Source organism: Heloderma suspectum, chromosome 3, assembly GCF_057233095.1.
Source record: "Heloderma suspectum isolate Gila_16-S chromosome 3, 16-S_ref, whole genome shotgun sequence".
Classification (NCBI taxonomy): Eukaryota; Metazoa; Chordata; class Lepidosauria; order Squamata; family Helodermatidae; genus Heloderma; species Heloderma suspectum.
This window is the reverse complement of record NC_139460.1, coordinates 226,667,790-226,694,275: the sequence shown is the minus strand read 5'-3', so window position 1 is coordinate 226,694,275 and position 26,486 is coordinate 226,667,790. Positions and strand designations below refer to the sequence as shown.

At 42.0% G+C, this 26,486-nt stretch overlaps 1 protein-coding gene across 9 annotated transcripts in view; it reads right to left on the bottom strand.

Moving 5' to 3' along the window:
* Positions 1-26,486, bottom strand: part of CPEB3 (cytoplasmic polyadenylation element binding protein 3) — a 126,395-nt gene that overhangs the window by 53,553 nt on the left and 46,356 nt on the right. For all 9 annotated transcript variants that reach the window (XM_084845891.1, XM_084845890.1, XM_084845894.1 and 6 more), the window contains one exon: positions 13,593-13,649. In XM_084845891.1, the coding sequence (XP_084702017.1) occupies positions 13,593-13,649 (57 nt within the window). The remainder of the gene's footprint in view (positions 1-13,592; positions 13,650-26,486) is intronic.

Here is a 26,486-nt window from a genome sequence, read left to right as displayed (position 1 = left end):
ATACACACAAAACACCCAATAAGGTATATTAACATCAAATTATTTTAACTGGACGGCAATGGCTGAACGTACAATTGAAAGTAAATTAAACATAAAATATTTTCCATCAAAACTGATCTTCTCATAATCTTGGCTAAATACTTTCAGTGGGAAAAATCATTCTGAATCCTAATTGAATAAAAACCCAACACAGCCAAACAATACTTTTTTTGCAGACTTTATCAAAAGTGAACTATGGTATCAAAGAATGAAAGAATAACTAAAAACAATTAAAAACATTAGAAGAAACAGCAGAAGGATGCTTATCTGATAGGGGCAGTCAACGGAGGCAAGCCATTTGGTAAATGGAGCCCTGAGCTAATTAAATTGGTTAGTGCAAATTAGTTATACATTGTCTTAGGCAACTGAATGTTATGAAGCTTTCATCATATTACCTCTCTGACTTCAGTGACACAGAAGATGCCTAGAGCTGCAGGGTCTTACCATACTATGAACAGAAAATGGACGGGGTTTTCATTTTCTGATACTGTTTCCTCTGTGCACATTGATCCCAGAATTACTTGCATTTTCTGTGTGTATTCCTTTTCCATTATCATGAATTAGATAACACAGGCAGGCTGAACAGCTGAGGGAAGACTGTCAAAAGGTATATTCTTATAGTTACGAAACTGGACATATTTTAAACATATAACTTTATGGGATTCAGCCAAGCAAATAATTCCTTCTAGAAAGCTAGCATAATGGGCATGCCAACCTCTGTGGCAATCAGTGAAACTTTCCTAATAAAAATAATAAAAAACTCATGTCTGCAAGCCAAAGTATTTAATAAATAGTTTTCTCTGAAACTGTGCATTTTGGAGGCATTATTGCTTAAATAACTTTTCAAAAGCCCCAAAGACAGCCAACCCCTTCTATGTAGCATGTTTCAAATTTAATACATACAACATAGGTAAACTTAATTTAATTCAAAGTGTTTATTTTTTAAAAGTTATGTAATGTTATATAAATGTACTGCTTCAGCTATGGGTTAAAATTTAGAAATTGGTAGAAGGATATAGGATGTTGCCCTGTGCTAAGTATTGGGCAGGCAAGAGAAGTAGTTTTTTGTTAGCATACAAGTGTGTATTAATACTAGAAACTTTTAAGAATACTAATTACTACCATAAAGATGAATACAAGGAATTATACTCCAATTGAAATGTGAAATTTCAGAGATTTTTTTTACCTCACTTTTCTTTATTAAGCTCAAAGCAGCTTACAGCAAACAAATAAAATGCAGATTATAATAAGTAGTATTTAGAGAGAGCAATAAAAATCCAAAAAAGAAAAAAAATCCAACAAAACACAGAAGCAGAGTGAACCTTAAGTCATGCAGGAAATGAGTCTAGTGATCAACTATCTAAGCCAAAGGCCATGTTTTAGTGAGGTGGAAAAAACAAAAATGGAGCTCGGTGGGATTCTCCAGGGAGGAAAATCTGTAATATCAGCACCACAACTGAGAAGAGCCTGCTCCTTGTACTCACTTGCCAAACCTTTGTTCTCATGGGGACATCAGATGTAGATTGATGCAAGCATAATAATGGAGACGGTAGACCTAAGGATGTTCAGGTTCCAAACTGTTTAGGGCTTTAAAGTTAGGGTGGAGTGAGCTTGTTTGCATGATCAAACAGCCCACCATAGCTTATTTAAATAAGCCACAGTGGGCTATGGTATGTGCACATTTTGAATATTCAAGCCACAACCACGGCTTGTTGTATCATCAAACCTGGCAGGGGTGGGTTGTGCAATGGTTAAACAACCCTCAGAGAACACATGGCCTGTTTAAACAAGCCATGACAAGCCGTGGTTATCATGCAAACCTGTTGAGAGCCAAGCCTCTGGTCATCTTTGTAGTCACACAATGAAGATGATCTCTTAGTAAATAGCTTTTATTATGAAAGCCAGAGCCAGATCAGCTGTGCTTCAGGTTACAGACATAACCTGCATACAGCAACACAAAGCGAAGTTCTCTAGTCAGCTTTGCATAATACTAATTAGACTATAAGAAGCTACCTTTGATGAATACACTATGATAGGAAGTTGCAATGAAAAGTGGCACCAGCCGACAGTACGAAACCTGAGTAGCTTTTCCAGTCCCACCCTCAGGGAGGTTCTTCCCCCAGAGACTCTTTTGAGTGGCCAACCTTTTAGAACTCCTCATGCCCCGAAGTTGCTCCTCCCTCCTCACCTGACATCTGATTCTTGGGTCCAGCACTCCTAACTCCCCCCACACACACTATAAGATCTTGCATTCCCATGGATGGAGAGGTCTCTGGCTGGCCTTGATCCAACTGATTAGCCAACATCTGGAAAGTCTCCTCTCTGCCACTGCTGCTTTGCCCTATCTCCTGCGACCTTGATAGTTCTACCACTCCTTTGCCCTCTTCCTTATCTGGCTCTGAATCTGTTCCCACAACTTTTTAGAGAGCTTCTGCAGAGATGTTGGCCTCAGTGCTTACATTACCCAGTCAATTTGTCCTATTTTCCAGAAAACAGTTCTCTAACTGAAGGGCTGTCCAGTCCAAGTCTTGTTTGAAGATAAAAACCCATTAGAAGGGAGAGCAGGGGCCTTGAAGTTGCCCACCTACAGTTAGCATCTGGACAGAAGACTGAGTTAGCTGTACTACAATTAGCATCTGGACACAGAACACCTGGTCACTATGGTGAGATATATTTTTATTTCAATTATAGTAATTAGTTCTAAGTTTGCATCTATATAAATACATGAGTATATGCCAATGTTATGCAAATCTATTGTCTTTTTTGGGTGACAGACTTCCTCCTTTGGAGCAGTGTGTTGGTGGCTTCTCTAAAGTTAAGAATGAGTTCCTTGAACTGAGCCCAGAAATGAAGAGGGAGCCAAATGTCACACAGCAGCAGAGTGATATAATCCATTTGGCCAGAGCCACAAGCTCCACTGCCTACCTAGAAACTGATAAGGGTTACAACTGAGTATTATCAGCATACTGATGACATTTCAGTCTAAACTTTCATATGACTTCACTCAATAGTTTCACATAGCGATTGAAAAACAAGGGTGTGCAGTTTGAGAGGGGCAGGTTTACTTCATCTTCTCTGGAACTGTAGTGTTGGCACAGCTTATATGGTCCTAAATATACAATTTAATCAATGTCTTACACATGCACTTTTAAGATAGATACCACACCTACGGGGAGGATGGGGGACGGGATGGGTAAACAAATATCAGGAATTGTGGCTAAACTATTAGTTCTGCTAGTTGGAGGCAAGAAGACTTCCTTCAGAAAATGAAAGTCTTGCCCAAATAAGAATAAAAAGGAATATAAACTTTTACAAAAAGAAATGCAAAAAAGAGTTTGAGGAGCATACTGCTAAAAACATTAAGATCAATAATGAAACAGTATTTAAATTCAGCAGCAACAGGAAACCAGCTAGGGAGGCAGTTTGACCATTACACAATAAGGGAGATAAAGTTCTTCTAAAGAAAGATAAGGAGATTGCAGAGAATCTGAATGAATTCTGTGTATCTGACTTCACTGCAGATGATGTAGTCTAATAGTGGTGACGAGAGATGAAGTTCAAGGGCTTACTGGCAAATCAAAAATTAAAAAAATCACCAGGTCTAGATTGTATCCAGCTAAAAATATTTAAAGGATTCAAATATGAAATTGCTGATCTAACAAAAATATACAACTTGTCCCTAAGATTGCCCTCTTACCAGAGGACTGGAAAGCAGCCAAACACCTTTAAAAAGGGGTGGGTGGGAATCCAGGGAATTACAGGCCAAGTACCTTAGTGCCTTTTCAGGACAATTGGTGGAAAGTGTGATTACATATAAAATTATCAAACATACAGAAAGATAAATCTTGCTGAAGAAATCAACATGGCTTCTTCAAAGTTAAGTCCTGTCTCACTACTTATTAGAGTTCTTTGGAAGTGTCAACAACATGTGAGGAGATATGGTAGACAATGTGTATTTGACTTTCAAAAAGCTTTTGACAAAGTCCTTCATCAAAGGCTACTGAATAAACTTAACAGTCATGGGATAGAAGGATGGGTCCTCCTCTGGATTTGTAACTGGTTAACAAATAGGAAGCAGATAGCAGGACTACGTGGACAGTTAGCACAATGGAGAGATGTAAGAAGTGAGGCCCCCCAAGGATCTCTTTTGGAACTGGTGCTTTTTAATTTGTTCATAAATGATGTAAAGTTAGGGGTGAGCAGTGAGGTGGCCAAGTTGCTAACCACAACAAATTATTTGGGATAGTAAAAACAAAAAGGGATCCACAAGAATAGGCAACTAGGTGAACAGGCAGTAACATGGCAAATGAGGAGTGTAAGTATAAAGTGATGCACATTGGGGCAAAAAAATCTTAACTTCACATATACACTGATTGGGTCTGAGCTGGTTGTGACCAACTAGGAAAGGGATCATGGTGGATTGCTCAATGAAAATGTCAACTCAGTGTGCAGCTGCTCTGAAAAAGGCAAATTCCATGTTAGGGATATTAGGAGGGGGATCACAAAAGAACTGTCACTATTGTAATGACTTTATATAAATCTATGATGCAACCACACTTGGAATACTGTGTACAGTTCTGATCACCACATCTCATTTTGCCTAATGACAAGGCTGGCCCTAGGCACCAGTGTCGGCAGCTGTAGAAGGGGGTTAGACAAATTCATGGAGGATAAGTTATCTATGGCTGCTGGTCAAGATGGCTATATGCTACTTATAGGATCAGAGGCAACATGCCTCTGAAAATCAGTTGCTGGGAAACAGTGGAAGAAGGCTAATTATCTCATGTCCTGCTTTTGGGCTTTCCATGGGCATCTGGTTGGCCATTGTGGGAAAGAAGATGCAGACTAGACAGGCATTTGGTTTGATCCAGCAGGGCTCTTCATACGTGCTTACTATTTCTTTATCACATATTTTGAATGCACACTGATTAGTCTCATTGTTTTCCAATATGTTTCCTGCAGAAGATTTAATTCCAAATTGGCAGGCAACCAATGCAAACAACACGCTATGCAGTACTGTAGTCTTTCTGTTAATCCTTATATTTACAGGCTACAAGTTTGAAATATTTATGTTTTTTTTTAATTAAAAGACAATGGTTGAGTTCCAAAGGAGGTTTGTTACTGTGCACAAAGTGCTTCCACACATGCATGGAGAGACAATATTATTCTAATCTCATGAGATGCTGTTACAGAGGGCCCCAAACCTTCACAGGGGCATTTTCCGTAGCAGCAGAAGGCTGCAGCTGCTGGGAGAGGGACATGAAAAGTGCCCAGGGAGTTTCTGAATTTCACCCATTATTATATGTTTATTAAGGATCCTCTTTGGTTTTCTATTTCTATTACATTTAATGAAGGCATTAAAGTTTACACAGAAGTATGGTTGAAAATGTTGCCTTTATTTTTCTTTATTTCTCGCCAATATTTGCTATAATTACAATCACCTCTGCACTGAAGAATTTCTTCCATCAGAAATAATATTTCATGTATAGTCCTTAACCCTTGACAGTTTATTTAGATCCATTCAAAACAGATTTCAAACCTGGTTATGGGACGGAAACTGCCTTTGTCAGCCTGGTTAATGACTTATGCTGGAGAATGGATAGAGAGAATGCAACCCTGTTGGTTCTTCTGGACCTCTTAGCAGCTTTCAATACCATTGCCCAAGGTATACTTCCGGTTCCTTTATTTGGATTGGGCTTGGGAGGTACAGTTTTAAAGTGGTTCTGGTCCTTTCTGGCAGAGCAGCCTCAGAAGGTATTACTGGGGGACTTTTGCTGCATCCCACAGCCGTTAGCCTGTGGGGTGCTGCAAGGTTCCATCCTGTCCCCTATGGTTTTTAAGATCTACATGGGGGAACTCATCAGGAGGTTTGGGCTGAAGTGTCATCAGTATGTGGACGATACTCAGCATTACCTCTTGTTTCCATCTATACATCCCAGGTAGGCTGTCGAACTTGTGAACCAGTGTCTGGAGGCTGTTTTGGGGTGGATGAGGGTAAGCAAGCTGAAATGTAATCCAGACAAGATGGAGATACTGTGGGCTGGGAAACCAACTACTCTGGAAGGAGGTTTACATCTAGTCTTAGATAAGGTTGCACTCCTTCTAAAAGACCAAGTGCATAGTCTGGGAGTCCTCCTGGACTCTGTACTAACTGGGGAAGCCCAGGTGGCTGCAGTGTTCAGAAGTGTGTTTTACCAGCTTAGGCCATACACCTCTGGAATAGGTTGGCATTGAGGGTCCGCTAGGCCCCATCATTGGAGGCCTTTAAGAAGGCCCTGAAAATATTTTATTTTGGCCTTCCCATGATATGTTTGCTGTTGCTGTTGTTGTTGTCTGATTGCTTTTTAAGACCATATTGGGTTTTATTAAGTTTTGTTGTGGTACGCTGCCTTGGGAGAGCATCTGTCTTGAAAGGCAGCCAAGTAATATGATTAACAAATAAACAAACAAATACATTGATAGATCCAAGATCAGAGAAAGGTTTTAAGAGAAAATTGTATTTCCAACTCCCATTCAAAACTAGAAAAAATGTAAACAGATATGAGTCACGTGGCACATCCAGTTATCCCCAAAGAAAAACAATCCCACATTCTGCTAAACCTTTGATGTTTAATTTTATCAGCATTTTAGAAGCTTCCTAGTATTATCCGCATTCTACATTTTGAGGCAAGGGGGATAATTTCACTAAAACTTTTACATTTCTTTTAAAATGCTCTTCTTTGTATATTTTCAAAATTCTCCATTACCCTCCAAATTGTAAAGGGCATTTAAAAAGGTAGTGTTTCTCTGCCAGTCATGGCAGAGTATGTAGCTACAGTATATAACTACAGAACACATCCATGTTAAATATATCCTGATCTGCAATAGGAGCATTTGTATATTTATAACACCTCTGTTCTCAAACCATGGAGTCCCTTCCACTTTGTTCAAGAACAGGCTAACGCAGCAGCCCTTCTGGAAATTGCCATACATTGTGTTCACTTACTCTGCAGTAGTCTACCCTGCACTGGCTTCTGAACATGTATACTAACGAATAAAGCATAACAGTTTCCTTTTTAAAACTTGATGTTTAAACTCACAATGATTGGGGTAAATTTATTATACAGCATTTAATATGTGGATAACAGGCCTGAAACAACACCATGAGGGTGGGAGTGGGAAGGTTTCTCCTTAAGTACACACCAGCTTCTCCCCCACACCCAAATTCCAGTTTCATTTTTTCAAGTCAGCCTCCCTCATATCTCCATAAGAAACAGCAGTCAATTCCTTATCAAGGAATGGGGAATAGAAAGCTGGAAGACAATTTAGGAGATGACTCCTGTCTTGATCCAATTAACCCTTTACTCATTGAGCGCAATTCATATGTCTAATTCCATAACCTTGGAGAGCATTGGCCAGAACATACAAGAAAGATATGTAGAATACATGAACAAACAAACAAATAGTACACATATTCCCTTCTGTTTGCAGTGGGGAATTTGTCTCATGAGTAGGTTGGACAATAGAAGGTGGAGACCAGAAGGAAAGAAACAGATGCCCAATTTGAGCCATTTTTAATCATTCATTGCAAGCCAGCATTCACTCAATGCTTGTGTACAGGAATGTATGCCTCTGAAAATATGCAGAATGCCTTTCATTCACCAATGTATAACTACCTTCTCCAATATCTGGTAATAGGGCTAAAGGCCTGAAGGGGGCATAATGCTCAAATAAGTTTAAACCCCCAAGGCTTTCAATAGAAAGGTACAAGAATTTTGTTTCAGTTCTCAAATCAGCTGAAGTTGCCCCATTTGCAACCCTGAATGTGAACGGGAGCGCATTTTCCTGGAAAAATGTTTGCACATCCTGAACTTGCAATCACGTTTGAAAAATGTGTATCTTTTTTGAGGGACTTGTATTCTTTTTGATGTTCAAGGAAGGGACTGATCCTTTTCCTGCCAGCCTGCTCTGTGCATTTGAGGGCTGCAGGCTGGGACATGAATGAAAGGATGGTCCGAAATTGAGGCCACTATTCCAGCCATTATCTGGAAAGCTAAAATGCCAGCCTTTGCAGGCTGTGGCTTCTTGACACCCCTCACTGTAAGAGTATGGTGGTCTATTATGGGCCTACTGGTTAGGGCAGGGATGGAAGAGGAGCTAGTGCACATGTGCACACAGTAGCAAAATTCTAAAGAAAGCAAGCCTTATATCTACCCATACCTAGATTATGCTTTCAAGTTCCTAAATAATCATCTGGCTTTTCCAGGAAGCCTTAAGAAAAAATGAAGTTGCCTTACTGATTTGTCATAGAGGTTTTAGCGACTCTTCACATTGCTCTGGTGCTGGCCGCCTCACAGTTTTGATAGCCTGCCATGGTTCTCAAAGTAAAAAAGGCAGGACTTAGTAATGATGGTGGACAATTGTTAGAGGATGTACAAGTTCCTCTCTGATCTTTCCTTTCCAGATTTGTGTGTTCACGTTAATTCTTTTATCCTGCCCTTCCTCCAAGGAGGTCAAAACGACATACCTGGTGATGGTGTCTCTCCCACTTTTATTCTCACAACAAACTGCTGCAACATCTTTCACTTTCAAAGCTTTTTAAAATACAGCAGTTCAGGCATAGTCCTGTACTACAGACAGAAAAATACAGGATTTTTCTTCTTCAAATGGGCAATGTTGGAAATGCCTAGGTATGATAATGCTACAGGGAAGGAAGTAACCCTGCTAGTGTACCCCAGAATCTTGGGGGTGGTTACATTTCAGAAGACTACAGTCTGCTGGAGTTTTAATCTAGAGGGAATGCTCAACCGGAAAAACATAATACGTTAGAACATTTCAAAATGGCAAGGACATGGGCAGATGAATATGTTGATTGTCAACAGTAATGTCATGGACATTAGCTGATAGGTTCCTGATACATTCATGCAACACACATACAAAACCGCAAGCGCATTGTACACACTTAAGGTGGAGGAGAATTTTGTTTAGATCTCTCATTAACAGCAGTACACTCCCTACGCTCATCTGACTCAATCCAACAATTTGACTGTGATCAACACTTCCATTATGTTAACATGGAATTCATATGCACTGGCTCCATATTGATATCAAAACACACCAGACTGTAGGACTTAAATGTCTTCGGTTCACACACTTGCAAAGACATTCCTGTAATTAGTTTAATCATAGTTGAATTTCTCCTCTTGTAAATATCCTATGAAATGAAAAATCAAGATTATATTCCTTAGACCAAACACTAACAGCCAGCATGAGTTAAGTGTTATGGCAAACTCTGAGGCAAACGTTTTCAATTTGATTATTGAAATGGGGAGGAGAGGAAGAACAGCACTTTTGTAAGCCATCCTAAAATCATCTTAATCTCTATGCACTACATAAGCAACACTACTACCCCTACTGAAAGTATAATGCTCCTAACTATGACCTAAATCCCCTTCATGGATCACTGCCTTGTTGTGGTGAAGGGGCTTGCGTAACTCAGTGAAGCCATAAGCTATGCCGTGCAGGGCCATCCAAGACGGACAGGTCATGGCAGAGAGTTCTGACAAAATGTGGTCCACTGGAGAAGGAAATGGCAACCCACTCCAGTATTCTTGCCAAGAAAACCCCATGGAACGTATCACAAGGCTTAAAATATGACGCCGGAAGATGAGACCCTCAGGTCGGAAGGTGTCCAATATACTACTAGGGAAGAGCAGAGGGCATTTCGAAGTAGCGCCAGAAAGAGTGAAGCGGCTGGGCCAAAGCCGAAAGGACACTCAGCTGTGGATGTGTCTGGTGGTGAAAAGAAAATCCGATGCTATAAAGAACAATATTGTTTAGGAACCTGGAATGTAAGATCAATGAATCAAGGTAAGCTGGAGGTGGTCAAACATGAGATGGCAAGACTGAACATCGACATCTTGGGAATCAGCGAACTAAAATGGACAGGCATGGGCGAATTTAATTCAGGTGACCATCATATCTACTATTGTGGGCAAGAATCCCTTAGAAGAAATGGAGTAGCACTCATAGTCAACAAAAGGGTGGGAAAAGCAGTACTGGGGTACAATCTTAAAAATGAAAGAATGATCTCAGTACGAATCCAAGGCAAACCATTCAACATCACAGTAATTCAAGTCTATGCCCCAACCACTGAGGCCGAAGAAGCTGAGGTTGATCGGTTCTATGAAGACCTACAACACCTTCTAGAACTAACACCAAAAAAAGATGTCCTCTTCATCATAGGGGATTGGAATGCTAAAGTAGGAAGTCAAGAAATCACCGGGATAACAGGCAGGCATGGCCTTGGTGTACAAAATGAAGCAGGACAAAGGCTAATAGAGTTTTGCCAAGAGAACATGCTGATCATAGCAAACACTCTTTTCCAACAGCACAAGAGGCGACTCTACACATGGACATCACCAGATGGTCAATATCGAAATCAGATGGATTATGTCCTTTGCAGCCAAAGATGGACAAGCTCTATACAGTCAGTAAAAACAAGACCTGGAGCTGACTGTGGCTCAGATCATGAGCTGCTTCTTGCAAAATTTCGGCTGAAATGGAAGAACGTAGGGAAAACCACTAAACCATTCAGGTATGACCTAAATCATATCCCTTATGAATATACAGTGGAGGTGAGGAATAGATTTAAGGGATTAGACCTGATAGACAGAGTGCCTGAGGAACTATGGACGGAGGTCCGTAACGTTGTTCAGGAGGCAGCAACTCAATACATCCCAAAGAAAAAGAAATGCAAGAAAGCAAAGTGTCTGTCTGAGGAGGCTTTACAAGTAGCTGAGGAAAGAAGGGAAGCGAAAAGCAAGGGAGAAAGGGGAAGATATATCCAACTGAACGCAGAGTTCCAGAGAATAGCAAGGAGAGACAAGAAGGCCTTCTTAAATGAACAATGCAAAGAAATCGAAGAAAACAATAGAATGGGAAAGACTAGAGATCTCTTCAAGAAAATTGGAGATATCAAGGGAACGTTTTGTGCAAAGACGGGCATGATAAAGGACAAAGAAGGCAGGAACATAACAGAAGCAGATGAGATTAAGAAGAGGTGGAAAGAATACACAGAAGAACTATACAGGGAAGATCTGAATGTCCCTGATAGCCATGATATCACTGAACTTGAGCCGGACATCCTAGAGAGTGAAGTCAAGCGGGCCTTAGGAAGCATTACTAACAACAAAGCTAGCGGAGATGACAGTATTCCAGCTGAGCTATTTAAAATCCTAAAAGATGATGCTGTTAAAGTGCTGCAGTCAATATGCCAACACATTTGGAACACTCAACAGTGGCCACAAGACTGGAAAAGGTCAGTTTACATTCCAATTCCAAAGAAGGGCAACGCCAAAGAGCGTTCAAACTACCGTACAATTGTGCTCATTTCACATGCCAGCAAGGTTATGCTCAAAATCCTACAAGCTAGGCTTCAGCAGTATGTGAACCGAGAACTATCGGAAGTACAAGCTGGGTTTCGAAGAGGCAGAGGAACTAGAGATCAAATCGCCAACTTTCACTGGATCATGGAGAAAGCAAGAGAATTCCAGAAAAATGTCTATTTCTGCTTCATTGACTACGCTAAGGCCTTGGATTGTGTGGATCACAACAAACTGTGGCAAATTCTGAAAGAGATGGGGGTACCAGACCACCTTACCTGTCTCCTGAGAAACCTGTACGAGGGTCAAGAAGCAACAGTAAGAACCAGACATGGAACAACCGATTGGTTCCAAATTGGGAAAGGAGTACGACAAGGCTGCATATTGTCACCCTGCTTATTTAATTTATATGCAGAGTACATCATGAGAAACGCTGGGTTGGATGAATCACAGGTCGGAATTAAGATTGCCGGGAGAATTCTCAACAAGCTCAGATACGCAGACGATACCACCCTAATGGCAGAAAGCGAAGAGGATCTAAAGAGCCTCTTGTTGAGGGTGAAAGAGGAGAGTGCAAAAGCTGGTTTGAAACTCAACATTAAAAAAACGAAGATCGTGGCATCTGGCCTCATCACTTCCTGGCATATAGAAGGGGAAGAAATGGAAGCAGTGACAGATTTTATTTTCTTGGGCTCCAAGATCACCGCAGATGGTGACTGTAGCCATGAAATTAAAAGACACTTGCTCCTTGGGAGGAAAGCTATCCACTGATTTTCAACAGAACTGCACCGTGCATTGTACTTGGGTTCTTGAGCAAGTTACTTTTCTTTTATTTTCACTAGTTTGCCTTCTGGGAAATGGACATTTGTGACTGGCTATGCCCACCATGGCAGCCATTTTATGAATGGGAGCATTCGGAATTTTTAGAAAATATGGGTGCTCTCACAAAATGGCTGCCATGTGGGGGCTTGCCCACTCTTTTGAAGCCAAATAAAGATAGTGCTGGAGGGAAAAACTTCACTTCACAGCATGCCAGCCTCCCACTTAAAAATAATTTAAAAAATCTTAACAAATAAAATAAAAACTAAAGGGGCAGGGAGCCTTGTAGGTGCCAAGAGAGGTGTCTGCAGGTACATTGGTGCCCACGGGCACCATGTTGGTGACCCTTGGTCTAGGTCTTTTCCATGTTCCAGAGGTTAACTAGGGCTGTGACATGGCTACTAGACATGCCAGTAGGAAAATCCCCAACAGACATAAAAAAATCCATCCAGATCCATAAGCCTTCAGAGGCAGACTATCTCTGGGTCCCCCACCCCTGCAGAGTTTCAGATGCCACCAGCAATCCAAGCCTGACAACAGGACCAGTTAAGGTTCATCCTCCACAGATCATCATCATCCTGACTGGAACAGATTGGCTTATATGTACTTCTACATTCTTCAACTGTAATTCTTGCTCATTTGATATATTTGTAATTAAATAGATGCCAAGACACCATAAGTACCCAGTGCTCCTCTTCCCCAAAACAAACTGTCCTTACTGAAGACTGCCCTAAGGTTTCCACCACTCAGAGAAAGAGAGGGGGCAGAAGTATGAAATATTATGCTGACATTTCTAATAAATTCTTAAAATTACAAATAAAACCTAAAACCACATTACCCTTGCTAAGTCAAACAGCTATCTAAACAACATGTTTTAACATACGATTGTAAGGCTCCCTGCAATTACATGCTTTTACTACACAGTTTCATTAATTATGTTCATTATTAAGATAAGCAAGGACAGTGGTTGCCCAAGGAGGAAGGGTCTGTATCAACACTCAGGTTATAAATGCAAGTCATTTAGTGGAATTTCACCCTAAATAAATATTAGTTTTCTCAAATGTCCTAAATAGATTTTAAAATCACAGTAACCGAAAAAGATTCTCCTTGAACTATGTGTATGTGCATTGTGCAAAAAGTACACATGGAAGATTTCATTTATTCATTTATGATAACATGATAGCAGCTGTAAAACAACGGATTAAATGTGCACAGTCATTTTATCTATTTTCACTTTCTCTTCTCTATACAGAAAATAGACATAAATATGTAAAAGCATATTGGGTATACAAATTATAAAAAAATGCCATACGTTGGAGAGAGAGAGAGAGAGAGAGAGAGAGAAACTTAGAGACATAGATGTGAACTTACTGTTGAGAGCCATAATGTTATCTGTTCCCGGATGATGAAAATTTATACCCATACGACCTAAAAAATTGAAATAAAACATTTCATCATTATGCTTTCTGACATTAGGCTACTCTTCAATATATTTTGCAACTAAATTTAAAAAATAGTAATGAAACTAATGGGAAAAGTTTATACCTTTTAAAGATTTGCTCTTTCTAAATCTCTATATAAAATATTAAATAATTGTGTGCTATTTTTGTTAAGTATCACACAAGTGCCACAAACATCTCAAAAATTGAACAAGGAGAGAATGGAACAACTTTCAGAACATTCTGCCGATCTCCTTTTATTAGTTCAATCAAACTTAATGTTTCCATTTCAAATTATACTTTTTAGATTTTCCTTTTTTTAGATTAACATAGATACACATTTTAACTATTCAATTGTAGCAAGTAACAGATGCCTTGAGTAAAATCTTGAACCCTAGAAAGGAAAATGCTTTGATTCATTGAAGGTTGAGGACATGATAACTTGCAGAAATTAAATGCAGTGTTAAAAGACTGAACTACGAATCAGAAATTCCCTGGTTTGACTCTTGTGTATCATGAACTCAGAAAGTAGCCTTAGACTACTACTACTAAGTAGCCTTAGCCTCAGCCTTATCATCTATAGTACAAGGATGATAATATTAACCTACCTGACAGGATGGTTTTGAGGATTTAAACAAGATCATGTATGTGAAGTGCTTTGAAAATGCTAAAGTGCTATATAAATAGTATGTATTGCTACAGCCTCCAGCTGCATGCATTCACAAATAGCAGAGAATTACTATCAGAACAAAGTATACATTTTTATGAGCTAATAACTTTTGTGAACTTATTTGCAAGGCTTGCCATGCCAGAACCAGAAAGTGAGGCAACCATAAGTATATGATCACCATATTCAGGAGACTGACTTTGGGTCTGGTCACACAAGTGGAACTAGATGCAAATATGCTGGAAAATACATGGCCTTTTAGGGTAAAGATGCTAGTTTCAGTCTCTTATAAAATGGATATCCTAGGCATTTTATTTCTAAAACAGCAGTTGTTTTAGAACAGGAGTTCTACCCAGTGACCTATTTCGCATGTAACACCAATACATGGGTTAAATATTGTATTTTTTGTTTTTAATCTTTTGTAAACCACCCACATAGCTTTAGTTATTGGATGGTATAGAAAGCGTAATAAATAATAATAATAAACCCATGAACTGGCAGGACTGTGGAGCAAGCAAGCTGCTGCTCAACACTTCCGCTTTACTAAACAACCCAGGAACGCCCCCCGTTCCTGAGTTGTTAGTCATGATGCCTGAACCCAGCACTCTGGGTTGTTAAGGGTTAAAGAGACCAGATTTTTAACTCAACAACAAACCATGGATTCAAACTCTGGGTTGTTTAACCTTCAACAACCAGAGAGCCAGGTTTGGATGTCACAACTAACTACCCAGGAACTTTGCATGCCTGGGTTGTTTAGCAAAAAGGCTACAAAGCGGAAGCAACCAGTGTGTCAGAGGCAGCACGTACACTTGCTTGCGCTGTGCCCTGACAACCCTATGGTTTAAAACAACCCATGGGTTGCTGTTATGTGCGAACCAGGCAGTAATCTTGGGAGGGGGGGTGTATAAACCAACACAAAAATTTGCAAACTCATCCATACAGAGCAACATAAATTTTGAAATGCAGAGTCTGATAAAACAATCAATTTAGGCAGAATAGAAAGTCTTACCGCACTTTGCAACAACTCAGCTGCCTTACAAGATAATGCAAGAGGAAGAGTTTGCAAAAGGACCTGGCTGGAAAGCGTTACTTCTCTGAGTTAATTTTAAAATTATTTACAGAAACCTCATTGGAGGTTGGAAAGAGGAAAGGGGCACCACAGGAAACTGCTGCCCAAATGAACTACATTCTTTCATGGAATATCCAGCCCTGAGACCTGCAAGCAAATTGAATCTTGACCTCCCATTGTGGCGTAGCGGAGCTAGTCCTGAACTTAATGAAGAATGTCTTGGCTGCTGGTGAATGACAGTTTTACATAGTTTAGGAAATGGGCACAGCCATACTTCCTCCCTAGAAGAAGCAGTTGGATGTGGAAGGGAGGAGTCTATGACCTATAAAAGGGATTATTCCTGCAGAAGGAGAGAAAGGGAAAAAGAACAGAAATAAGCAGGAACTCTTTAACTAGCAAAGTTGAATGTTAGTTTTTGCTTTGCTGTTACTGCCGGAACATTTGTAAACAGGTACATAGTTTTTTCACTGATGAAGCAGAATAAAATCAGACTATTTGAATTTGTAATTTATTCCTGATCTTAAGCCAGCAGAACTGCAGGCCCTCTACTACCATCTCTCAACTAATCTGTACTCTCTGATAATTAGTTGCATAGTTATAGGGAGGGAAAATATTGTAAAGCATATTTCCTGATGGGAGGTATACCCACCAGCTGAGTGAGAAACCGCATGTCAGTCCTACCTAAACTTTACATATGTCCACAGAAGAATTCCATATGCCACATTAATGTCAGCCAAAATAGTTATCAGCATAATGATTGCAATAAGAGGTTACCCAACCATTTAAGTTGTTTTATGGGTAGGTATGAGTTAGTAAGTGGCCGTGCTACAAATTACAGTTCCGAGTGCATATTTAATATTCCTCCTTTCCTTTGCTAAAGCTGTAACTGTGCTGTTCAACAAACAAAAATAGAATCAAGTGTGTGACATTGGCGGGGAGGGGGGCATTCAATCACTGTGCCAGGTGCTGCCTGCATGACATTTTGTCACCTGCCCTTGGCCTTCTATTTTTAAGTTGCTCTTGACAACTACCTTCCCAGAAAAGCAAAAATGTGTAATTGTATGAGGAGACACACACGTGTTATTACAATACTAAGAGACCTAAACAGAAAGGAGCTTATTATAATTTCGATCTTAAGCTCTCTTCAATGAACAAATTAAAACTCAAATATTTGACATTACGTTTTGATTTGGGAAGTCACTCAACAATAGGATCACCATTCAAAACTATCTCAAGAATTTATAAAGACCAGACTGCATTCTGTTTTAGTTTAGCTGTACTCAACAATCTCAACTGGGAACTCACACATTTTAAGGAGAAGACAATAGTAATAAAAACTAGGCAGTGACTGACTGAAACCAACACAACTTTATTTTCTGGTTGATATTCTTAGTTTTACGTTCGAAGTGATTAAGAAGAAAATAGCTTGAAATATATCACTTTAAATATTTGTGTCACTTATTCGGCTTACAAATTATGATTGGGAAGTGTTGCCCACTCCCCGCCCAGATGCATGACCTCTATTCTCCAACCTCAGTCCAACTCTTCTAGTTTAGGTGATCTCTGTTTTTCTGTCAAGGGAAAGTGTGTGAGGGAGACAGAGTACAGCTATGATGTGCAGCTGCATTTCCTGACTAGGAAAGCACAGCAGGGATCTGTACCTACACCTTCTATATTCATTCTCTCTCTCTCTCTCTCTCTCTCTCTCCCTCTCTCTGTCTCTCTCTCAGAGTGGTTGGCCTACATGTAGTTGTCTGAAAGCAATTTTAATTCACCACAGAAGACTAGGCGACTGGTGCTGCAAACTAATCCAGCAACACTTGTTCCTCTGGCCAATTACAGTGTGCTTTACATTTGCTCTCCAGATGCAGAGCAACAGGCAGTTGGAGCAGAGTATTCTTTCTGGATAATTACATAGATATTTCTCTTACACAGATAAAATCACACCCTGCTAATACATTGAGGAAATAAGTTAGCCACAGAAGCTTATTCCTTAAACTAAAAAAGGACATTCTGTATCATGGGAAAGACCTAGAGCTTCTTCCCACGGAGCTTTTATCTTGCTATTGGGACTGCTTACTCATGGAAGTTTGCGGGTCCTTTTCACGATGTCATCAACCTCCAGGGCACATCCAGAGGTATTAACTGGTTATTCCATCTCAAAAAGATCTGGAAATAATGAACTACCTCTTTAAGTCGGATTGTTATGCTATTAAAACAGCCACTAGATGGTACTGTTTCACTGATCTCTATGGAACCTTGAAAATTAAAAACTTCCCCTCTCAGCAATCACATAGTCACCATCTGGGAGCCCACTGTAAACGTGGAAAGACTCGACAACTGGAGGACTGCAGGTTTTTCTTTTAGTGTAAAGGCAGCCCTAGATTAGTATATCACATGTGTACTTGGAATACTTCATTAAGTATGGACTCCTAAGATCTTTCTGCTAAGCAAGAATTCAAACCTAAGCATTAGGAGAAATTTATCTCAACTTATTTTGCTAATTTAAGATCTGAACACTTTATTGTGCTTAGTAGCCTCAGAATGAGAAGACAGGATACCCTGGAGAAGATGCTGATGCTAGGGAAAGTGGAAGGTAAAAGGAAGAGGGGCTGACCAAGGGCAAGGTGGATGGATGATATTCTGGAGCTGACGGATTCGACCTTGGGGGAGCTGGGGGTGGCGATGGCCGACAGGAAGCTCTGGCGTGGGCTGGTCCATGAGGTCACGAAGAGTCGGAGGCGACTGACCGAATAAACAACAAAAAGCCTCAGATGATCATTGGGTCTATTTAAAGAACTACTAGGAAATAAAAGTTGGTTTTGGACAATATTTATAGTATATGTAGCAATGGAAGTAATCTTCTTGTTGTTGTTGTTTATTTGGTCAGTCGCTTCCGACTCTTCATGACTTCATGGACCAGCCCACGCCAGAGCTTCCTGTTGGCTGTCGCCACCCCCAGCTCCCCCAAGGTCGAGTCCGTCACCTCCAGAATATCATCCATCCACCTTGCCCTTGGTCGGCCCCTCTTCCTTTTGCCTTCCACTTTCCCTAGCATCAGCATCTTCTCCAGGATGTCCTGTCTTCTCATTATGTGGCCAAAGTACTTCAGTTTTGCCTTTAATATCATTCCCTCAAGTGAGCAGTCTGGCTTTATTTCCTGGAGTATGGACTGGTTTGATCTTCTTGCACTCCAAGGCACTCTCAGAATTTTCCTCCAGCACCACAGTTCAAAAGCATCTATCTTCCTTCGCTCAGCCTTCCTTATGGTCCAGCTCTCGCAGCCATAGGTTACTACAGGGAATACCATTGCTTGAACTATGTGGACCTTTGTTGTCAGTGTGATGTCTTTGCTCTTCACTATTTTATCAAGATTTGTCATTGCTGTCCTCCCAAGAAGTAAACGTCTTCTGATTTCCTGGCTGCAGTCAGCGTCTGCAGTAATCTTTGCGCCTCGAAAGACAAAGTCTGTCACTGCCTCCACGTTTTCTCCCTCTATTTGCCAGTTCTCAATCAAGCTGGTTGCCATAATCTTGGGTTTTTTGAGGTTTAACTGCAACCCAGCTTTTGCACTTTCTTCTTTCACCTTTATCATGAGGTTCCTCAGCTCCTCCTCGCTTTCAGCCATCAACGTGGTATCATCTGCATATCGGAGATTGTTAATGTTTCTTCCAGAGATTTTAACTCCAGCCTTGGCTTCATCAAGCCCAGCACGTCGCATGATGTGTTCTGCGTACAGGTTGAATAGGTAGGGTGAGAGTGTACAACCCTGCCGTACTCCTTTCCCAATCTTAAACCAGTCTGTTGTTCCGTGGTATGTTCTTACCGTTGCTACTTGGTCATTATACAGATTCCTCAGGAGGCAGACAAGATGACTTGGTATCCCCATACCACCAAGAACTTGCCACAATTTGTTATGATCCACACAGTCCAAGGCTTTAGAGTAGTCAATAAAACAGAAATAGATGTTTTTCTGAAACTCCCTGGCTTTCCCCATTATCCAGCGGATATTGGCGATTTGGTCTCTAGTTCCTCTGCCTTTTCGAAACCCAGCTTGTACATCTGGCAATTCTCGTGCCATGAATTGCTGGAGTCTACCTTGCAAGATCTTGAGCATTACCTTACTGGCATGTGAAATAAGTGCCACTGTTCGATAGTTTGAACATTCTTTGGTGCTTCCCTTTTTTGGTATGGGGATATAGGTTGATTTTTTCCAATCTGTTGGCCATTCTTGTGTTTTCCAAATTTGCTGGCATATGGCATGCATCACCTTGACAGCATCATCTTGCAAGATTTTAAACAGTTCAGCTGGGATACCGTCATTTCCTGCTGCCCTGTTATTAGCAATGCTTCTTAAGGCCCATTCAACCTCACTCTTCAGGATGTCTGGCTCTAACGTTAAATCTATCCCAGATATTATTATCCTTCCCATACAGATCTTCCATATATTTTTGCCACCTTTTCTTGATCTCTTCTGCTTCTGTTAGGTCCTTGCCATCTTTGTTTTTGATCATACCCATTTTTGCCTGGAATTTACCTCCGATGTTTCTAATTTTCTGGAAGAGGTCTCTTGCCCTTCCTATTCTATTATCTTCTTCTGCTTCCGCGCATTGCTTGTTTAAAAATAATTCCTTATCTCTTCTGGCTAACCTCTGGAATTTTGCATTTAATTGGGCATATCTCCCCCTATCACTGTTGCCTTTTGCTTTGCTTCTTTCTTGGGCTGCTTCCAGTGTCTCAGCAGACAGCCATCTTGCCTTCTTGGTTTTCTTTTTCTTTGGGACGTTTTTTGTTGCCGCCTCCTGAACAATGTTGCGAACTTCCGTCCATAGTTCTTCCGGGATCCTATCTACGAAACCTAGTCCCTTAAATCTATTCTTCACCTCCACTGCATATTCATGAGGAATAATAGAGAGCTCATATCTAACTGATCTGTGGGTCTTCCCTATTCTCTTTAGTCTGATTCTAAATTGTGCAATAAGAAGTTCATGATCTGAACTACAATCAGCTCCAGGTCTTGTTTTTACCAACTGCATAGATGTCTGCCACCTTTGGCTACAAAGGATGTAGTCAATCTGATTTTGGTGTCGACCGTCTGGTGAAGTCCATGTATAAAGTCGTCTCTTAAGTTGCTGGAAGAGAGTGTTTGTTATGCTCGGTGAGTTGTCTTGGCAAAATGCTATCAGCCTATGTCCTGCTTCATTTTGTTCTCCCAGACCATGCTTGCCTGTAATTCCAGGTGTCGTTTGACTACCCACCTTACCATTCCAGTCTCCTGTAATGAAAACAACATCTTTTTTTGGTGTACTATCCAGTAGGTGCTGCAGATCCTCATAGAACTGATCTACTTCTGCTTCTTCAGCATCTGTGGTTGGGGCGTATATTTGGATCACTTTGATGTTAAATGGCTTACCCTGAATTCGATTTGAGATCATTCTGTCATTTTTTGGATTGTATCCAAGCACTGCTTTAGCCACTTTATTATTAATTATGAAGGCTACTCCATTTCTTCTGTGGTCCTCTTGTCCACAGTAGTAGATCTGGTGGTCATTTGATGTGAAGTGGCCCATTCCAGTCCACTTCAGTTCACTGACATCCAAAATGTTTATATTTAATCTTGACATCTCCCCAATAACCACATCCAATTTGCCCTGGCTCATAGATCTTACATTCCAGGTTCCTATGGTGTGTTGTTCTTTAGAACATCGGATTCGTCGTTCACCACCAGCACCATCAGCTGCTTGCCGTCCTTTCGGCTTTGAGCTAGCTGCGTCATCACTAGGGGTGAAAGAAAGTCACTTACCTTTTCTTGCAGCTTTTTCGCGGTGGGGGGGAGTGCTTCGCTGCTCCCCCCGCGAAGTTCAGGCCGGGGGGGGAGGCTTCCCGCCTCGCCCGGCCGAAATTCAGGCCGGGGGGGGAGGCTTCCCGCCTCGCCCGGCCGAAATTCAGGCCGGGGGGGGAGGCTTCCCGCCTCGCCCGGCCGAAATTCAGGCCGGGGGGGGAGGCTTCCCGCCTCGCCCGGCCGCGAACACGAAAGTAAAAAAAAAAAAAAGTCCCCTGATAGGCTACGTGACGATTCACGTAGCCTATCACGGCTAGATCTGGAAAGTCAGCCATGATAGGCTACGTGAATCGTCACGTAGCCTATCACGGGTGACTTTAAAAAAAAAAAGCGCGTACGCGAATGGCGGCCCCCATAGGGAGCCGCCATTCGCGTTCCTTATTTAGTTGCTGTAGTCTACGTCAATGTTTACGTAGACTACGGCGAAAATAAGGGCAACGCAAATAGCGTTGCCCTTATTTTCGCCGTAGTCTATGTAAACATTGACGTAGACTACCGCGACCAAATAAGGAACGGGAATGGCGGCTCCCTATGGGGGCCGCCATTATCCGTACACACTTTTTTTTTTAAGTCACCCGTGATAGGCTACGTGACGATTCACGTAGCCTATCACGGCTGACTTTGCAAATCTTGCCGTGATAGGCTACGTGAATCGTCACGTAGCCTATCAGGGGACTTTTTTTTTTTTCTTTTATTGCAATGGCGGGGGCGGCAGCCGGTCGAAAGACCGGCTGCCGCTCCCGCCCCGCTCGAACACCGGACGAACCGCCAGCCGGACCCGCCGCCGGGAGGGACATTCAGGGAAGGTAAGTCCCGTCCCGGGGGGGGCGGGGGATTTCTCCCCGAAACTTGTTCGGGGGGCCGAACACGTTGGCGCTCGGCCCCCCAAAGTTTCGGGGAGAAATTCTCCGCCATCCCTAGTCATCACATCTGGGGCTAGTTGAACTTATCCTCTGTTCCTCCCCAGTAGCATTTTGACCATCTTCCGACCTGGGAGTCCCATCTTCCAATGGTATACCGACATATCTCTGGTTGTACTGATCCATTTAGTTTCCATGGCAAGAATACTGGAGTGGGTTGCCGTTTCCTTCCCCAGGGATTGTATTTAGTCCGACCTCTCTGCCATGACCTTCCCGTCTTGGGTGTCCCTTCATGGTTTAGCTCATGATGTCACTGAGGTGCTCAAGCTCTAGCACCACGACAAGGTAACCATCTCCTGGACTGAAAAAAATATTATTCAGATCAGCAAGACTTCCGATAGTGAAAAATATTACTCAGTGAAGGTACAGAATCATAAAATCATAGAATCTATGATTCTATACCTTCCCTGAGTAATATTTTTCACCATAGGTATAGCTATTTACATCAGGAGAAATCACAGTATTTACATTATAATCCCTAGACTCAAACCATAATTCTCTACTCCAGGGGCACCAAGATGCGAGTAAACTATTTTATATGTATCATGTTTCTCATTATATTTAATATTAAGAGAGCATAAAGAGAAAAGTCTAAAATCTGTAAAACTCTATTTCATTTCTGCTTTACTTGGAAGACTTTAAACTCCTCAAAGCATAAGAGGAAAAAATAATATACTATGTTATGAAAAACAGTTGCTGGTCTTAAGACAGCTTGTAGAAAGACCCTGAATTCTCCATATGAAAGAAAAGATGATATAACCTATTTGCCACTCAGAAAGAACAATCTAAGTTTAGACATTAGTGCTAATGAGAGACTGTTGTATGCACTAGCTATCAATTTCAAAAATATTCTAGTAAACCTTTGAAGCAAATGGTATTCTTGAAGTTTCATTAAAACAATGGCCTGAAAACCTCTATAGTCCACTTGAAATAAGTCTGTGTAACCACAGCATAGAAAACTTTGGAAAACTTTGAAACAGAAGTTGAGGAGTTGGTCAGCACTACTTGACAATTATATTTAAATTGAATGATTATGGAAATATCTAACCTCCCTTTTTTGAATAAGATCTTGAAGCAGATAGTGGGCTTGCAACTCCAGGTTTTCTGGGATGAAACTGTTTATCTGGATCCTTTTCAATCTGGGTACAGGCCTGGTTTTGGGATGCAAACAGCCTTAGAAGATCTATGGCAGGAGCTAGACACGAGAAACATGTTCCTGTTGATTCTGCTGGACCTCTCAGTGGTGTTCAATAGAAGCTGTCACGGTATCCTTCTAGGAAACTTTGTCTGTATGGGACTTGGTGGAACTGTGATCTGTTTGGCTAAGCATCCCCAGAAGATGATGCTTGGGACTACTGCTCAGCCCCGCGGGCCTATGGGGTTCCTCAGGGCTCTATTTTGTCCCCCATGCTGTTCAAAATCTATATGAAAACACTGAAAGATGTCATCCAGAGTTTTGGGGTTGGGTTCCATCACTATGCTGATGATATCTAGATCTAGATCTCTGTCTCTTTCTCCTCTCCAACTGATGCCAAGGAAGCTGCAGAACAACTTAAAATAAAAATTAAGAATTTGTTCATTAAAAATGAACAAACTACAAACAAGAAAACTTCATATGTCTCCTGCACTGGCCGTAGTCCTTGCCAAAAAGTAAAAAAAACTGCTCCAAGAAGACTTAAATTCAGTGCTGAGCACATTTTTGGACTTGCTGCAGTGCCTCTTTTGCTGCTCAAGAGGGAAAGGGGGAAGCTGAAGCAGAGGGAGCAGCTGCTGCTCTGAGAAGTTAAGAGTCCCTGTTCACACGTGCACAGGCATTCGCATGTGTTGCTGACGGACCTGGGGATGCCAAGATCTTGGGCATAGGGCTCACATGGCAGATTATGCACTGTGCTAGACTAAAGTGGGGAAGTTAGTTCAAGAACTCCAACAAAGCTTTTGCTTGCCATAAGAGGTTTTTATGTTGCCACAAATATTTATGAAAGAAAGCACTGATTAGTACACCACTCCTGAAGAAATCCTCCCTAGACCCAGAAAACCTTAATAATTATAGGCTGGTTGCAAATATTCCTTTCCTGGGCAAGGTCCTTGAGCGGGTGGTTGCAGGCCAGCTCCAGACATTCTTGGATGAGACCAATTATCTGGATCCATTTAGTTGGGATTCACGCTGGGTTTTGGCACAGAAACAGCCTTGGTCACCCTGTATGATGACCTATGTCAGGAGAAAGTAGGGATGTACGAAAGTCACTTACCTTTCCGTGGATTATGTTTATGGTGGGGGGGGGAGGCGATCCATTCCTCCCGCCCGTAATCCTCGAATGGCCAGCTGTGCTCCACGGCAGCTCCGTGGAGCAGCTGGCCAGACCCAGGCCAGAGCCACCCGCAGCCGGATTTCCGGCCGCGGAGGGCTCTGGGTAAAAAAAAACCAAAAAAAACCCCGCGTACGCAAATGGCGGCGGCTACAGCCGCCATTTGCATTCCTTATTTTTGGCCGTCTTAGTCTATGTAAATATTTACGTAGACTATTACGGCGAAAATAAAGGGGAATGCAAATAGCGCCATTTGCGTACGCATTTTTTTTTTTTTAACCCAGCCGTGATAGGCTACGTAAATCTTTATGTAGCCTATCACGTCTCTGGGGGGGGGAAAAAAAAACACCTCCAGACTGCAAATGGCTGCGGTGGCAGCCGGTCGGAAGACCAGCCGCTGCAGCCGCCACCGCTGCAGCCGCCGCCAGAGCTGCTGCCACCTGGAACATCCGCCGCAGGTAAGTCTCGCCCCAGGGGGGATCCGCGGGGGGGGAGGCCTTTCCGCCACAGATTTCGGGGGGCCGAATGCACTGGCATTCGGCCTCACCGAGATCTGTGGTGGAATTCTCTAATACCTCTAGGAGAAAGACAGGGTGCGTGTGACCCTGTTGATTCTCCTTGATCTCTCAGCAGCTTTCAATCCCATTGACAATGGTATCCTTCTGAGATGACTGTCTGAGCTGGGAATGGGAGGCACTGCACTGCAGTGGTTTCACTCCTCCTAGTTGGAGGGTTGGCTCCAGAAGGTGGTGCTTGGGGAACATTGTTTGGTCCCGTGGATTCTCCAGTATGGGGTTCCACAGGGGTTAGTTTTGTCCCCCATGCTGTTCAACATCTACATGAAACCGTTGAGTGCAGTCATCCGGAGTTCTCCTTTTCATCTTCTTTAGGTGAGGCTGTGGATGTGCTGAATCAGTGCCTGGCTGCAATAATGGACTGGATGAGGGCTAATGAACTGAAGCTCAGTCCAGACAAGACTGAGATGCTGTTGGTGGGTAGTTCTGCTAACCGGATGGAGGGTATTCAACCTATTCAGGATGGGGTTGCACTCCCCATGAAGGAGCAGGTCCGTAGTTTGGGGGTCCTGCTGGAACCATCTTTGTCATTTACACCTCAGGTGGTCTCAGTGGCATGGAGTACCTTCTACCAGCTTCAGTTGGTGGCCCAGCTGTGCCCCTATCTGGAGAGGGATAACCTGGCTTCAGTTGTCTATGCTCTGGTAACCTCTAAGGTAGATTACTGCAATGTGATCTGCATGGGGCCGCCTTTGAAGACGGTTCAGAAGCTTCAGCTTGTGCAAAATGCAGCAGCCAGATTGATAACTGGGACTAGAAGGTCTGCACATATAAGACTGACTCTGGCCAGCTTGCACTGCCTGCCTATATGCTTCCAAGCAAAATTCAAGGTGCTGGTTTTAACCTATAAAGCCCTACACGGCTTGGGACCACAATACCTGACGGCACGCCTCTCCCGAAATGAACCTACCCATACTCTGCATTCAGCATATAAGGCCCTCCTCTGGGTGCCTACTCCAAAGGAAGCTTGGAAGGTGGCAACAAGGGAGAGGACCTTCTCAGTGGTGGCCCCCAAGCTGTGGAATGAGCTCCCCAATAAGGTCCACCTGGTACCAACATTGTTATCTTTTTGGCGCCAGGTTAAGACCTATCTGTTTTCCCAGGCATTTGGCAGCGCATGATAAGTTTTAATTGGTCCTGGATGTATCTTTAGTCATGACTGACTGTTCAAAGTTGTTTTTAGTTATATGTTGTCTGTGTATATTGTCTGTGTGCTTTTATGTAAATGGCTTTTAAATGGACACCTATCCCCCCCCCAAAAAAAAACTTGGTGTCTGCAAAGTGCCGTACCCTTCCCACTTAAAAAAATAATTAACACATTTTCTTTCCAGGATCTGGAATTGCTGTGACATAAGTTTCTGCTGGTGTTGAAAACCGTGGGTTCAAAAGAGTTCAGTGTGTTGGGACTCATCCCTCATCTCTGCCTCATACTCAAGTCTTCAGGGCA